Below are 16,180 nucleotides of genomic sequence, written 5' to 3'. Positions count from 1 at the left end.
TGCCCTCATAAAAGTTACAGAAAATACAACCACATGCATATTATACACTTGGGAGAAATGCCATAAACTCATACACAGGAAGAGGCAATGTTCTCTCAATCTCTTTTCCTGTTAAACAAAGATTTGTTTTGAATTCTGAAGTCCCTACAGGTGAGTGTTTGCAAGTATTGTGGTATTTCAGAGGAAAGAAGTTACAATCACTGGGCCAGGAAGATAGGAAAAGAGAAATGAGCTCCATCCAGGGAAATCATGGAGTATTGGTATCAGAGGACAAGGATTTTCATTTAGATGTGTTCTTTTACAGGTTTTGCAAGACTAGATCATTTCTATGGATCTTGAACTCAGGAAAAAGCACGGTGTGTTGAAAAGGGGTAAGACCTGCTTAGAAGTAAGAAGAACTGTGTTCTTGTCTCATTCTACTTCCTAATTGCTCAGTAATCCTTTAACAAGACCTTGGTTCCTTTATCTACTTATCATGGAGGTTGAATTAGAATATCTTCAAGGTCCCTTCTATGTTTAGTGTTCTAGTTTTGTTACCCAGTTCTCACTGGTGTGTGAGAACTAGTTTGGTCGGGTTTACATTCTATAGCCACTGGGGCAGATTCTTCACCTGGAGAATATTACCCCAGCACTGATCTATATAAAGGAGTCAGCGCGACACCACAGCGGCCACCTGGTAGCCGGCACATCCCTGTTTTGTTAGTCTGGGAAAAATGCATTCTATTCTGCCCCCAAAGTCTTCCATAGAGTTAATTTCTCTCTAGAAGACATGAGTGGTGTATGTATGTGTGTGTGTGGTGTATGTATGTGTGTGTGTGTGTGTGTGTGTGTGTGTGAAGGAGACACAGACAGACAGAGATGAGAGAGGATACTCTGAGAAATAGGGTGTTGAAATTCATAGAACTGACAAAACCAAGGGCAGGGAGGTCACAATAAGGCAGGATTGAGCCAAAATTTGTTAGCAGAAAAATAGCAACAGAAAAGTAGTCATAATTGTAAATAACACTCAAATAATGCTTTATTCTCTGCACTTTAGCTATTGCTCTGTGTTTAAATAAGATTTATTTGGAGCAAAGCGATTTCAGGTTCTAGGAAATTCATTAAATGAATTTATTTGTCTACTTAAATATTATATATGACACATCTGATAAAATTCCTTGAATTTTCAGTGAATTTCTAATTATTTAAAGAAATATCCAATATAATAAATTATGATACATGTTCCAAAGCTATGGCCCTATAACAAAATGGCACAGAGGTTCTCTTGAATTTTATTTTTATAAAATTTAATCCATATTAAACTGTTAGGAAAAATTTACAGTGACAAATCTTTTTCTAGTCATTTGACTTACTGGAGGCAGCATGGTATAAGGCAAAGAGTTCAAGTTCAAGGTGTCAGGCAATCCTGGGCTCAACTACTCCTGGTGTTGCTATTTATTGTGTGGCCTTGGTGAGTTTTGTAATTTGTCCAAACTTCAGGTTCTTAGGGAATATGAAAATTAGAGATAATGTATTTAAGTACACAATGAGTAGAGCCAAATAGGAACTCAATAATACTAGCTATTTTTATTCCATTTAATTGAATAATGGAATAAAAGCCTATGCCTCAGGTGCTGCCTCTGCTCCAGGCTCTGCTCTCACCTCCAGCCTCTGTTCTCTTCTGCTCCTCTCTCCTGCTTTCAGCACTGGGCAGAGCTTTTTTTAAATAGCAACACAAGCAATAATGTCTATTGTCAATGGGTATGCAAGCATGTGCCTGCGTAGTAAGCTAAGTATTACAGCATTGCATGTACACAGAGAGTAGATTAGGGTCAGGTGAGGATCCTGGTGATGGAACTTCCATTTTCCCTACAGATGGGTTGCCTCACTGTAAGTCTTACCATCACTGAGAGTTGCCCCCCCTTGTTCACAACTTTTTGTGCTGTTATTGGAGAGTCAAATGACTACTTTTGAGAGAGGTTGTTATCTGCAAGAGATGGGAATCTGGGCTGGAGGTGTCTGGGATTGCTTGCACCAACATATGGAAAAGAAAAACCCAGCCTGGAGGGAGTACCAGTGAAATGTGCAGATACAAAAGTCCTGGCAGCTGAAAAGAAGTCCTGCCACACCCCTGCTCAGAACACTCCAACAGCCTCCCATTCAAAGAAACAGCACAACAAACAAGCTAACAGAGGGATAAATGAAAACGCCTTCATATGGTCTGCATGATCGAACAGGATCTAGCCCCTGCCTACAACATTTTCTGCCATTCCCTCCTCACTCTGCTTTGGCTGCACTGGTCTTGCTTCAAGCCTTTGTATTCCTGCTCCTTCTGCTTGGAAAGCTCTTCTCTGGGTTTTTGCATGGCTCAGTCCCTCACTACATTCGTTTATCTTCTCAAAGAGGCCTTCCAGGGCCACTGTGGGTGAGAGAGTTTCCCTACCTTTCCTCCTTTCCTCCATCTCCCCTTCTCTGCTTTCTTTTCCTTCTCTCCTATCTCCCTATCCCCTACCTTGCTTTATTATTTTTTTCCTTACTTCACATACCATTAACAGAAATCAGTTTATTTACTTTTTCTTATTTTTCTTTTAATTTAATGTTTTTCTTGCCCATGCATTTTTTAAGTCTCATGAGAATCAGGCATTTGTGTGTCTTGTTCATTGCTGTATCTTGAATGCTTGCAACTTTGCCTGGCATGTAGTAGGCAGGCACTCAATCAGTATTTGCTGAATAAATAAACAGAGGGGCAAGAGAAGCAAGAGGCTAGATCTCTCATACTAAGTCATGTCTTTCCAACTCTAAGATGCTGGAATATTTTCCAAGTGCAATTAGATTTGGAGTTTTAATGAATTTATTTTCAGCTTACTCAAGGATATGACTACTTAAACCAGTTCCTTTTTGGTAGCTCTGTAGAATTACATTTAGAAGCATGTTTTCATCTAATTTAAGTTATTGTAGTCTTAAAGCAAATATATCTTGAAGTTGGCTGTGAATTTGCCCTTATAGGTGTCTTTGTATTTTCTCTTGTGTATATTCTGTGGCCATTATGGAAACACTTGTTTACCTTCTTTGTAACTGAGTAAGTCTTAAAATTGCAGGAGTATTTGTGTTCTTCCTTCAATAAAACCAACATTACTGTTTATAAAGTATGTTTAAGCCCAAGAATGCAAACTCCAGGAAGGCAGGAACCGTGTCTGTTTCTCTTACTGTGTTAAACTCAGCACCTAACACAGTGCTTGGCACATAATTTATTGAGCTTAACAAAGGTCCTTAAATAGACAGACATGTAACTCTCGTTTCTACTGGCTGTGTCAGTATTACAGACAACTTGTGGACTATTAATTGTTGCTTTAGCCTTGCATCTATGTACCTACACAGTAAAGTTACTGGGGGCATTGACTCCCATATCCTCTTTCCTTCCCTTGATGGATGGCTCTCCATTCTCTCTTGGCAGTCATTAAAAATTTTCCCATTTTATTGGTTCTTGGCAGCTTCATTCAGTGTATGTTGCTCTACAGCTCCCTATGATAGTGTCTTTGTCCCATGTGCTTCTACTTTGTGCTTGATATTTGGCTCTAATCACCCCAAGGCCTCTGAAGATGGGGTTTGGTTATATTTCAGCTCATGGACTAGGCTTTTCAGCCCAGTCTTAGATGACACTGCCTCACAGTAACCAGAGATTTTTATCAAACGTCCAACAAGTAGTCTGAACCTTCAATATGACCACACTCCTCTGAGGACCTCAGCATAACTGACCCAGAACTATACCAGAAGATGAATGGAAGACAGCCTATGACTCATTCTGATCCAACTGGAATATCTCCAATAACTCATGTATTTTGATTTTCTCCTTCCTTATGGTAATTTCAATATCTGCCCTATTGGGACACCCTTACCTACCCATAGATGCTGGGCAATCTTCATCTCCTTCTTCATTTGAAAAGTCCTTTTTAACAGCTATTCCTAATTCCCTAGAGTCACTCTTACAAATAAGATCCTATAGATCTGGAGTTATTGATAGATTAATTCCCTGCTTAGATTTTTGCTATGTACTCTAACTTGTTGACCAAATAGGAAAAAAAAAAGGGAGTGTAGATCTTTATTATAATTCCAATAATTCTTTTCCAAACATTTCTAACTTAATACTTATTTAAAAATATTTTCAGGTTCTCTTCTCCTTAAAGGAGCAAGAAGCCAAAAAAAAGTAAATTTTGCCTTATTTCAATTTGCTTCCTGTGGGTAAAATTACAGTATTTCCAGAATCTCCTGCCTGGCTTTAGTGTACCTCCATATCAATAGGTGTTTCAAAGGAGTGGAGAGAAGTAGTCCATCTCCATATCAACAGGTGTTTACAAGGGTGCAGGGAGCAAGGGTGTATCTGGACCAGAGAGGTTTGGTGGGGTCCCTTTTTGCAGCCAGGTCATGAGAGACACAGGTAAGTAGAAGTAGACGACTGCTTGTGAGCAATGAATGGTTTCTATCACTTTATCTCTCCCTTTGACTGCTTTTGGCTTCAAAGGTTACTTGCCCTGTGCTGAGAACATGTTTTCCCCCTGTAGTTACACTTCCATTTATACACCATTGAAACTCTGAAATTCAGTGAAGCACTTTGACTTTTACTTTATTTCATGTTTTTATTTTTTAGAATAAAAGTTCAATGACTTCCTGAAACATATGCTACAATAGCCATATTCTTGACCCTATTGCCTCTGAAGGTAGAAATTTCTACTTTCACATAAAAAAATCAGTCTTAGTTAAAAACATCTCTATCCACCAGCAGACATCCAACCATAAGCGAAAGATCAAGTTCTTTAGAGAATATGGGCCTTTAACTCATCTTTTTATTTTGTAGGATCATATAGATTTTATTATATTTCTATTTTATTGTTTATTATTATTAGGTTATTATTAATAATAGTTTAATATTAACACATAAACTAAAAATTTCCAGTGCAGGATAAAAAATTCACCTCATAGGGAAAAATAGAGCATATGAACCCATTTTAATGGGAAACTATTTATTTTTTGGGTGCCTACTATGTGCCAAAGAATGTGTTAAGTATTTTTGATGGGAAGGGAATTAAACCATGTCCTATGTCCTTAAAGAATGTGAAGTTTAATAGAATAGACAGCCTTAATTTTGTTAGGATTAAGAGAATAATTATCTTGCTGGATGTAATTGATTTATTTCAGATCTCTAATGGACTGGGAGGATGGAGTCTTCTTGCCTGCTCTAGTCTGTGGTTTTGCTGAGGGAGTTGGATCAGTCACTGAGAATCAAGGGAAGGCGTTTCCCCATCCCTCCCTCTCTCCCTCCCTCCCTCCCTGTCTCCTCCCTTTCTTCCTCCCTCACTTCCTTCGTTCTTTCTTTCCTTCCCTCACAAAACCCCTCCTCTTCCCTCTTCTAACACTCTCTCCCCATCTCCCCAACAATGTCTGTCCTTAATTTCCTTTCACAATGCATGGTCTAAGTGACGAAGGATTCTTTTTTGGCTCTCTTGTCCCCAAATAGAAATATTCCCCAAGTCTCTCAGTTTCTTTAGGCATTTGGTCTCAAAAGCATTTTTACAGCAGCCCTTCCAAGAACCACTCCCCTTTTGCTCACCTGTCTGCTGAAGGTAAACAATGCTTTGGGGTGAGGATTCCCTTCTTTTGCCACAGGAGGGGAGGAGGTTGTTTATCATACACTTGGAGGTGTTCGTATGTTTGTTGAACTTTTTTGCAAGCCTGCTTCAGGGTGCAGTCAACACATTACATGCAGTTTCTTAATGCATAAGATATCTACTAAGACCTGAAAAGACCATCTGGACTATACTAGGGGCAATGTTAGTTGTGTTTACCTATGGATTACCTACCTTTAAAATAAAATGGTCGGTTTCCTTCTGACTGATTACATCATATATCCACAAGGGAACAGGCAAAACAATTTTAAAAAATAGCTTCCAAATGTCCTTTGGTATCATTTGACCTGAAACATGATAGTTTTAGATTTTTGTGTCATATATTTATACAAAGTAACTTAAAATGACCACTGATATTTATGTTAATAATATCAACTGGATATTGGTTTGAGTCATTATTATGTTTTTAAATACATTGTTGTTATTTTACAGGCATAATTTCCACTTCAAACTACAACCATACCAGATAGGGAGTTATTGCTACTTAACAAATGAAAAAAACTGAGCATCAGAGAAGCTAAGTATCTTTTCCAAAGCCACATTTCTAGTAAATGACAAAGCTAAGATTTAAGCATAGATGTGCATATTAACACTATCATATGTATATATTTATATATGTCATGAAATTATACAGTGAATTATCCTCATGTTTATTTTATTTACTAGAATGGTTGTAATTAAAATACAACCTTTTTCTTTTCCAAATAAAAATTGGCTTTTGGAAGAGGAGATGACAATTGATGACAGATGTCAATAAATTTTTAGAACTGAGGAAGGAGGTTTTATTTGCCATAAAATGTAAATGCATAATATTGGTTTAGTAACAACTTAATAAAACTATATTAGGGTGATAGAAGAGGGAAAATGTCTGCAGGAGTGAGATTTGTAAGCACAAGAGCCCTAATTCCTCACTGCCCATGGTGAGAATAGAAATAGAAAATAGAAATAGAATTAGAAACAGAAATAGAAAAAAACAGGAATATCAAGAAAAAAGTTTAAATCTTTGTTGAAAACATGGAGATAAATATCCAGAGGTACAGGCAGAAGAGCTGAAAGTAATCATATTCACTTGAGGATGGGGAGGGTTGGAGCTGTTTTGTACACTTGACTCTTAAAATTAAATTTGAGTATTACTCTGATGAAAAATAAAATCAATGCCTATATATCATAGACAACTTAGCAAATAAAGATTAGTATAAGAAGAACAAAGATCATCTCTGAGTAATTTCACCATCCAAATTTGACCATAATTAACATTTCAGTGTGTTTTCCTCCAATAAATATTTTTTGCTAGAAACTAAATCTATTTATATGTTTACATACATATTGAAAGAATTGTTTTTTAAGTACTTAATATCATAGGTATTCTCTTATGTGATTTAAAACCTTTTCCTAATTGTTTATATAATATTTAGGTGTATGAATATTATATAATTAACCATTTCCTAACTATTAGGCATTTAACTTTTAAAATATATTACTTCATTTATTCATTACAACAGCATTATGAATTACTTCTCATTATCATCCTCTTTTTAAAAAAAGGAACCTTGGAAAGGTTGTGTAATATGCTCTTATAAGCTGAGTTATGTGCCCCCACATTCATATGTTGAAGTCCTAACCGCCATCAACTCAGAGTGTGACTGTGTTTGGAGACAGAGCCTTTAACAAGGTGACTAAGTTAGAATGAGGTCATTAGGGTGGGCTCTAATCCAGTATAATTGGTGTCCATGAGAAGAGATTAGGACACAGACAGGTATAGAAGGAAAACCAGGTAAAGACACAGGGAGAGGAAGGATGGTCATCTACAAGACCTCAAGAGAGACCACCCCTGCTACCACCTTGATCTTGAGCTTCCAGCCTGCAGAACTGTGAGAAAATTCATTTGTTGGTTAAGCCACCCCATCTGTGACAGTTTACTTTGACCTCCCTAATAAACTAATGCATGTACCTATGGTCATGTCACTGTTGATGTTTAAATCTGGGTTAAAAATATAGGTCTTTTGATTCCAGATTTTAGATGCCAAGCTCTTTCTGTAATAGTGCACTACCCTGACATACAAAGACATGCACACACACATGCAAGGACACACACACTTTCAGCTTCCCCAGAAGTAACAGTCTATCTTATTTGTACACAAGTTGATACTTTCATCTCCTTTTGTTTTATTTCCACTACTTTTCTCTTTACCTCGTCTTATAATGCTTCCAAATTCTTCTATTTCTTTCCTTTCTTCCATTTCTTCCATGGAAATGCTTGGGATTTTTTGGAGTTTTTTCATCATAAACATGTTTTGGAATACTCACTCACAGATCCAGTTTTATACCCTGACTTGTAGATCTGTAACCTGTGTCTGTTTATTCAATTTGTGCTTCACAGCATGTGTGGTTAAGAACATGATGTCACCCTGAGCTCTCAGGTGCTCATTGGGATTGACAGGACAGCAAACTGCACAGTATGATGTAATTTGTAATATGAATTGAGATTTAATATGATTAAAGAAAACAAAACAATCGTTGGCCTGGGTTGTTCTTGACTTGTAACTACCATAGTTTTTAGCTAGTTTCTTCCTGTCATACTTTCAAGGCATTATTTTTCTCCTCCCAAATCCCACTTTCTCAACAAAAATAAGTAATGCTCTTTGGAGCAATTCTTGCCTTTATTTAAGCACATGCTAAATAATTACAGGCATACTTTGCATTTAAAGAGTGTGTTTCCTTTTAAGTCCTTATAGCACATGTTTACATTCATGTTTTCAATGTAAAAAAATTCAAAGAGAATAATAAAATTGGAAAATCTCAAATCTTGACTAGATCCAGTAAATGGAACAGGTAGTTTCACCATCCTGAAATCAATATTTTATTCTAAAGAAATGGAAGTTACTCTGGCTCAGAACCCCTTTAAAAATGAAGAGGGCTTTGAGTTCTTCTTTCTTAAAGTGTAGATGTGAGTTGCATGTACGTCTAGGTAGTCACATGCAAGATTAGTATAAGAAGATGTAAGATGTGTTGATTTCAGGAATAGTTGTGTCATGCATCTATTTCCCAGGCTCTCAGATTTAAAATATCTTGACAGTGGCAATGAGAGTTGACAGTGGGATTGCTAGACACTTAAGATTTTTTGGAGCTGTGGTACTTGTGTCCTGGAATTACTAACTTGAAAGTCTTCCAAAATTTGATAGCGTCTCATATTACCTGAGTGGTTCAACCTGAAGACAGAGGAATGGATTTAAATGGCCTCTCACGTCCCTCTGAGCCTTAATGAGTTTGGGTTTGCCACCTATCCTGCAGGCCACCAGATGGTGGTAACCATTAACCACAGTAAGTTCGTGGTCCCATGAAAATAGTAATTAATGAGAGACACACCCAAAGGTGTTATGAGATCCTCTCACCTTTATATTCTCTGATGCCTTAAATGTGTTAGAATTAAGCTGAGAGATGTCTACAACATCCAGATAACGGATCTGAAAATGGATTAATTTAAGAGGATGTCATTTTCCTCTCATCTTTTCAGTTGTATAGTTGCTAGTTGTACAATTTACTCTTTAAATAAGTAAAAGGTAAGCCAATGAAGATGCATTGATGTGTTTTAAAGAGCTGTGATTGCAAAAATTTGAATCTCTTTAATCTGGAATATTAGTTAAAAACCACCACCAAATTCGAAGAGTATCAATCCTTCTTCTTTTAACCATGTAGATGAAATAAAATCCAAGTAGAGTTTTTCTTAGAAACCATCTGGATGCTGAGGAAAAGTAATGTGAAGAATCCAAAATATGTATGGGGGCATAAAATGATGAGCACGTTTTGATGATTTTCAACTCGGCTGAAACTCTTCACTTTATAGGTGTGAGAGTAAGCTTTAACCTGGAAAATAAGTCTGGATTGTATTGATTTATTTTTCCAATAAAGCTCTATCTTTAAAAATTGCTATTCTTGAAGATACACAGAATTGAAACTTGCATTGCAGTAAAACCTGAGCAACTGTGTGATTAAACAGATTCCTTCTTCCCTAGAGACATGTGAATAATAAAAATAAATCCATAATTATGGAGTGTGACCTTTGTTCATACAGTCACTCAACACTCCTTCCTGGGGCCGAGTTTGCTTTGTTAATGGATTATTTGTGTTTTCCTAATTTTACTTTCACCTTTAGATTCTAAGTATTATGAGAACAATTAGAGGCTATGGACAGACTATTGGTGAAACTGAAAGCAAACATCCTTCTCTCTTTGAACATTATTTTAGAAAGCACTAAACCTTAATATTTTATACTTACTCTCCATGCCATTATGCTGGCTGTTGTTTTTATCCACAGGACCTCAAGTCCATATTCTGTGAGTAAAAAGCAATTAAACATCCTTGGACATTCTCCTTCTGCTCCATTTCATGTTAGCTTAACTAGCAGGGGCTACAGTTGTTCAAAGCCCTTTAGTGTTAGCCAATTGGCCAAAATGAATGTTGTTCTGTATGTTTCTGGTTTAAATATATCATTCTCAGTGTGCAAAAAATGTTGGTAATACTCAAGATGCTACACTTTCCTTTCTAAGCAAGTACAATTTAGGAAATGGAATCTTCTCAAGTTATATGTGGAAAGGCAAAACCCTTCAGTTACTTCTATGTTACTGAAATCTTGAGGTAAAGTAGTGCTTATTTAGGCCTTTGGTTATGTTCTCTTAAACTCTTGTGTTTTATGTGTACTAAGTCTTGTCTTCCCTGTAACACTTGAGCTTTAGGGTCCGGAGCTGTGCCTCATATTTCTTTTGTATTTTTCTATCTGGGTCTCACAATAAATACTTGTTTAAGTAAAATGAACTTACAATAACTGATGGGATAGCAAAAACCAATGCCAAATAGTTTGGTATTAAAGGTAGTGTCCTTGGGTGATCTTACGATACCCATTTCTCCAAAGCATCTGGTAAGCCCCAGTGAATTACTCTATTTGGTGAAGAAATTCTTTCAATTATTCTTAAGCAAAGCCCTCTGAATTTTCTTAAATCAGTAGAAATCTATATTGGGTTTATCTTCTTCATGTTCACAACTCTTTCTAAACTTTCATTTCTGTGTATACTTCTGTATCCCAAATTTAACTGACTTTCCAAACATCTGAACCTTTGACCTTCAGAGGGATTTGACATCATTCTCCCAAAACGGTTGCTGGGTATCATGTGCTCATTTGTCTGGAGTTCCTGGCCACAGTGAAGCCACTTGTATTTGTTTTGGATGCTTGGCTGTCCAGACTTCCATGATTATTATATTTACTCCCAGCTGAGTCTACCTTGGGGGAGGGTTGGTGGGAAGTGGGGGGCCAGATCAGTCTTCATGTGTATTCAATTAAGTCAAAGAAATCACTCCTGAACTTAGTCTAAACAAAAAGGCTGCATCACTGCACAGACCCAGGGTGCCTCCCAGAGTGGAAGAGCTGGGTCACCCAGGATTTAGTAGCTCCAGGGCTCCTATTCCCCATAACTCTTTTCTCCACTTCCTTCTCTGAATCAGTTTAATTCTCTCCCACCACATACGGCCTTTCTGCCAGTAGTGAAAACATGCTGTGCCAATATGGCTGTTCCAGTTTCATATCCTTTCAGTTCTGTGAATTAACAGGCACTACCCTTAAAAAAAAAAAACAACTAAGGTTTTTGTGGTGGTGGGAGGTCAGTGGGGGAGTGGGAGATGGTGATGTAGGGGGAGACATGATTAGAGAGAAAAGTAGAAAATATAATTAGAGGCCCACATGAGGTCTCTGACTACCTCCCCCGGTGTTCAGTGCCTGTGGGTGAACACAGAGGCCAGTTTGCCGTAGCAGTCGGGGTAGTGGTCACTGCTGAATGCCACTGGGAGCATGATCACCATTCCTTGATTCAGGAAATTCAGGTTACATGGAATCATCGTCTAGATATGCCCAAGTCTCTGTTTGCAAAATTTCTTCGATAGGCCGTGTTTCTGTGTTGCTAAGCTCTTTATTTTAAAAGATGTCTATTTTTGTCCCATTTATTAAAAAAATAGTCTGTGTACTTCTGTCTTAAGCCTAGCTTCTACCGTCATCACACCTCTGAAATCATCTCACCGATCTTTATGGTGACCTTCTAGTTACTGATTTGTGTGGCCCCCCACCCCAACTGATTTATCTTTTCTAAGGTTTGCCACTGCTTTTTCCACATTTTTGAAACTTGCTCTTCCTTTGTCTTCCAGGATGCCACTATTTTGTGTCTTATTAACACATATATGTTCCTGACAGAAGTCCTATGCTATGAAAAATGTCTAAGTGGTGAAACCTATAATATGAAAAACACACACAACAGTATATTTAGAAAATCTTAAATCTCAGAGTGGAATTTCTGGGGACAGTAGAAGTCTCTAACTGTTGGCCAAATGGTAATTTATTGAAAAGTAGCCCAAATTTCATGCAAAAATTGTTCCATTAGTAGTTGACAGCTCCTCCCAGAGGCCCAGTGAAGAATCCTGGTGCAGAGACTACCTTGAGCTTTTCTGTGCTCCAAATCATGTTCTGTGTCTGAATCTGTTTCTTACTTTCATCCCGTTCCAGAACTTTTGTCTTAGCTTTAGGAGTTTTACATTATTTTGAAGTTGAAAAAAACAAACAAACTCCAAAACAACAAACCAAAGAACCCCAAACAGAAGATCCATATTTTGTTTTTCTGCGTTTTTACCCTTAAAGCTGGCAAAGAAACAGCTGACAAAATTTTGTGTCCCTTAATGTTTACCTAGCATCCGTTTTTCAGGTGTATAATTAGATACAATTGTCAGAGTGATAGATATATTGCATTGATACCAGTCATGGAATATGCATATGTCAAAACGTCAAAATATGCACTTTAAACGTGCAATTTATTTTTGCCAATTATACCTCAATTAAAATATTTAATTTTTTTTAATGCACAGACACACACACACAGAGTGTTTAGTGCTCCACTGTCCAATGAACTCCTGCAGCTGTAAATTAATTGAAATGAAAGAAAATCAGAAATTCAGTTCCTTAGTTGCCCTAGAGGCACTTTGAGATTCAATAGCCACATTTGGGTAGTAGCTCTCATACTGGACAGTACAGACATGAACACCTAATCATTGCAGAAAGTTATCTTGGACAGATTGTTGTAAATAATCTCTCACTCACCCCTCATTCTCATTTCCATGTCTCACCTTACTCGGTGCCCTCATCAAAGCAGAGGGCTTCTGCTTCAGCCTGCTCACTAAAACTAGGGTGGCTTTTCTAAAATGCAAATCTGCTCATCACTCTCCTGCTCAAAATCCCCTACACGATATATCCAGATTCCTGCAAATGGAATTCCTTTCCATCCTCATTTCCTGCTCTGTGCCTCCTCGCCACTCTCCACACACCTGTTCTCTAGAAACATTTGTTCATTCACCTCCTTTGTCTCAAAGCTCTCTGCCTGCACATCTCTACTTGGTATATTTATCCTTATACTTTTAAGTTTAAAAAAGTGATGTGATCTGTGAATTTTTCCAGCTGAAGTGGACAATTCAGTGACTACCATATTTTTCCCAATGGCCTGTTTTTTTCAGGGATTTATTGAAATTTTCTTTCTGGGTTAATACACAGCCATTTATACGTGTTCTGTTGGACCTGAAAAAGAAGGTACAATTTCTGTTTACAGAGTAGGAAGTGTGATATGTACATTTTACATCAGCCTCATTGACAGCATTTTCAATATGAACTCTATTTTCTCTGCTCATACCCAGTCTAGGATATAATGTATTTTATTAAAATATGATATTTTAAATCATATGTGTTTAATCAATATAATCATATTTTTAATAGAAGTGTTTTAAGGTTTTAAAATTAAATTTCTTTGTTATAATAAATTGTATAATTGTATATTTGAAGCCCCTCAATTAGAGACAAAGAATTCAATATAGTTTAAGTCTTTCCCAAACATTTCACTGTTTTTTAATCTAAGGCTTCAAGTCAGGTAACTATATGATTTATTCTCTCTCTGTATATTTACAGTATCTACCTATCTATCTATCTATCTATCTATCTATCATCTATCATCTATCTATCTATCTATCATATATCTGTTATGGGATGGAGCTCTAATGAATGGGATTAGTGCCCTTAAAAGAGACATGAGAGCTTCATTTCTCTGCTCTCCATTCTGTGAGGATACAGTGAGATGTCCTTCTCCAAGCCAGGAAGAGGACTCTAACCAGACACTGCATTTGCCAGCACCTCGATCTTAGACTTCCCAGTTTAAAACTGTGAGAAATAAATGTTGTGGTTTAAGCCACCCAGTCTGTGGTATTTGTTATAGCAGGCAGAGCTGACGAAGGCAGTGTGTCTATGTATAGTACACATGTACATGCACACACACACACACAACTATAAATCCTGAATGCTGAGGCATCCCATCCCTGCTTCCTCTTCTCCATTTGACTCCCAGAGCACTGGCAGTTTGGCCTTGGACTCTACAGGCCTTGGACCCTCTAGGCCTCTGGGCAGAAGTTTGGAAGAGTCTTCTCAGGGCATCTGAGAAGTCAAAGAAGAAAGACCTACAGATACTGAAATTAGAGAGCTTCAGACTGTCCAGACTCCAGACAAAAATTGTATTGTCAAGTGTTAGGTTGACAATCCCTCCCATTGGCTTAGATGCAAATTTATTTTTCAGTCCTTCTCTTAAACATGTACAACCAATAACTCTCTCACCTCTGAGAAAAGTTCCTAAATGAAAGAAAGATACCCAAATAAGCAAGCAGCAAAAGCACCTTGCAATAAACGAAACTATGCAGAAAGGAAGAATATGTTTAAAATGTTATCAGTAGCCTCAAGGAAAAAGAGAAGAGGTTGCATCCAGAAAATAAGAATAGGATGTCATAAAATAAGAACACTCAGGAAACATAAAAAGAGCTTTTCAAAATTAATAACATGTTAGCAGTTTAAAAACTCAATTGAAGGATTAGAAGATAAAATAAAGAAATTCCCAAGAAAGCAGAGCAAAAAGGAAAAGACATAAAAGATTAGAGGAAAAACAGAAGAAGTAGAGGACCAGTTGAACAATACAAGAAACAAGAACTGTTCAACCTCTGAAAAACAGAATTCCCAGACATAAAGGGCAGAAAAAAATAATGGGAAGAAATTACCAGTAAATAATTCCAGATATTTTCTAGGCCCGAATGACATCAGTCTCTTAGTTAAAAGGGATTTGAAAGGGATCTCTGCCCAGCACTGTAAGTGAAAAAGATGCATTCTAAGCTACATCATCACGGAATTTAGGAACATTGGGGAAGAAAAGATTCTACAGAGAATCTCTGCTATGTATCAGATGCATTCAAAGTATCAGGTGTCAGAATGATTTTGGACCTCTCAGAGCAGCACTGAGGCTCAAAGACAATAGAGCTAGAGGATAATAGAATTCTGAAGGAAAATTCTTTCCAACTCAGAATTCCATGCTGACCCAAACTATTCACTCAAATGTGAAGATAAAATAAATTTTCTGCTTGCGGACAGACAAGGTCTCAAAACATTTCTGTTTGTTATTTCTTATGAAGCTGCTGAAAGATACACCCAGTACAAAATGGGAGCAAACCAAGGGAGAAGAAGCGTGAGATATGAAAGAAGACTCAGCACTGGAGACGAGTGGGAGGCATCTCAGCACACAAGGCCAGAGCACCCAGTGTGACGTGGGAGGCAGGCACTTCTGGGTGGCCGTCACCAGCACATCTGCATGTTTAGCCCAACAATGCCAGAGCGTACCAGCCTGGGCTCTGATCTGCACGTGGCTTGTTTGAACCATGGGCTGATGAATTCCTCCTCTTCTTTCCCTGCTTTGCTGCTGGATCAGCTGAGGATTCTCACTTGGATTTGGTCCTGAGAGCTGGAGATTGGCTATGGGAGGAGCAGAGGATACAGATCAGCTCCAGCACGTGGGCTACGTTAGACCCCTGCTAGATGCCCTGAGCACAGTGAACCTCTTTTTTTTCCAGACCTTACTAATGGCCATGCCCAGAGAATGCCCTCTAAGGGCCTTTTCTAATTGCTTAAGGAAGCTGACACCTATGACCTAGAGACTATGGAGGCTTATATTACAATGCAATATAACTCAGCTAAAATTTGTGCTTCTTATTCTTTTTTTATTTATTAATATGTGAAATTATTAAAAATAAAATATTTGAGGGAAAATAATTTTTTCATCCTTGGGCCTCGGCTGGTCCTTGCAGGCAACACAAAAGTTGAGGACATGGCTGTATGGGAGATTTGAAAAGGTGGCCCTGACTTGTGGGTGTTTAGATTGAACACCTTAAAGAGAAGGGTCATAGGAGCTGATGTGGTCAGTGGTTGACTGGCCCTATAAGATATCTAAGATCATGGGGCAGAGGTGGGCAACCTTAGGGCCCTCTCCACAATGATCTTATTAAAAGCTCATTCCAATTTTCCCTGTTGGTAGGATTCCCATAGCCATTAGGGCAAAAGGTTGAGACTCAGGCTAATTTCAAAATGTGTAGTCACAGACTTTGTCCTCTAAAATCTTGTGTAATTTCCCACT

The 16,180-nt window shown here is 37.8% G+C and overlaps 1 protein-coding gene across 1 annotated transcript in view; it reads left to right on the top strand.

Moving 5' to 3' along the window:
* Positions 1-8,166, top strand: part of ADAT2 (adenosine deaminase tRNA specific 2) — a 62,442-nt gene extending 54,276 nt beyond the window's left edge. Inside the window, exons 5-6 of the mRNA XM_073219689.1 lie at positions 305-371; positions 5,173-8,166. Of these exons, the coding sequence (XP_073075790.1) occupies positions 305-365 (61 nt within the window). The 3' untranslated portion in view covers positions 366-371; positions 5,173-8,166. The remainder of the gene's footprint in view (positions 1-304; positions 372-5,172) is intronic.
* Positions 8,167-16,180: the final 8,014 nt, after the last annotated feature.

Source organism: Manis javanica, chromosome 13 (assembly GCF_040802235.1).
Source record: "Manis javanica isolate MJ-LG chromosome 13, MJ_LKY, whole genome shotgun sequence".
Taxonomy (NCBI): Eukaryota; Metazoa; Chordata; class Mammalia; order Pholidota; family Manidae; genus Manis; species Manis javanica.
This window is presented reverse-complemented; position numbering and strand designations above follow the sequence as displayed.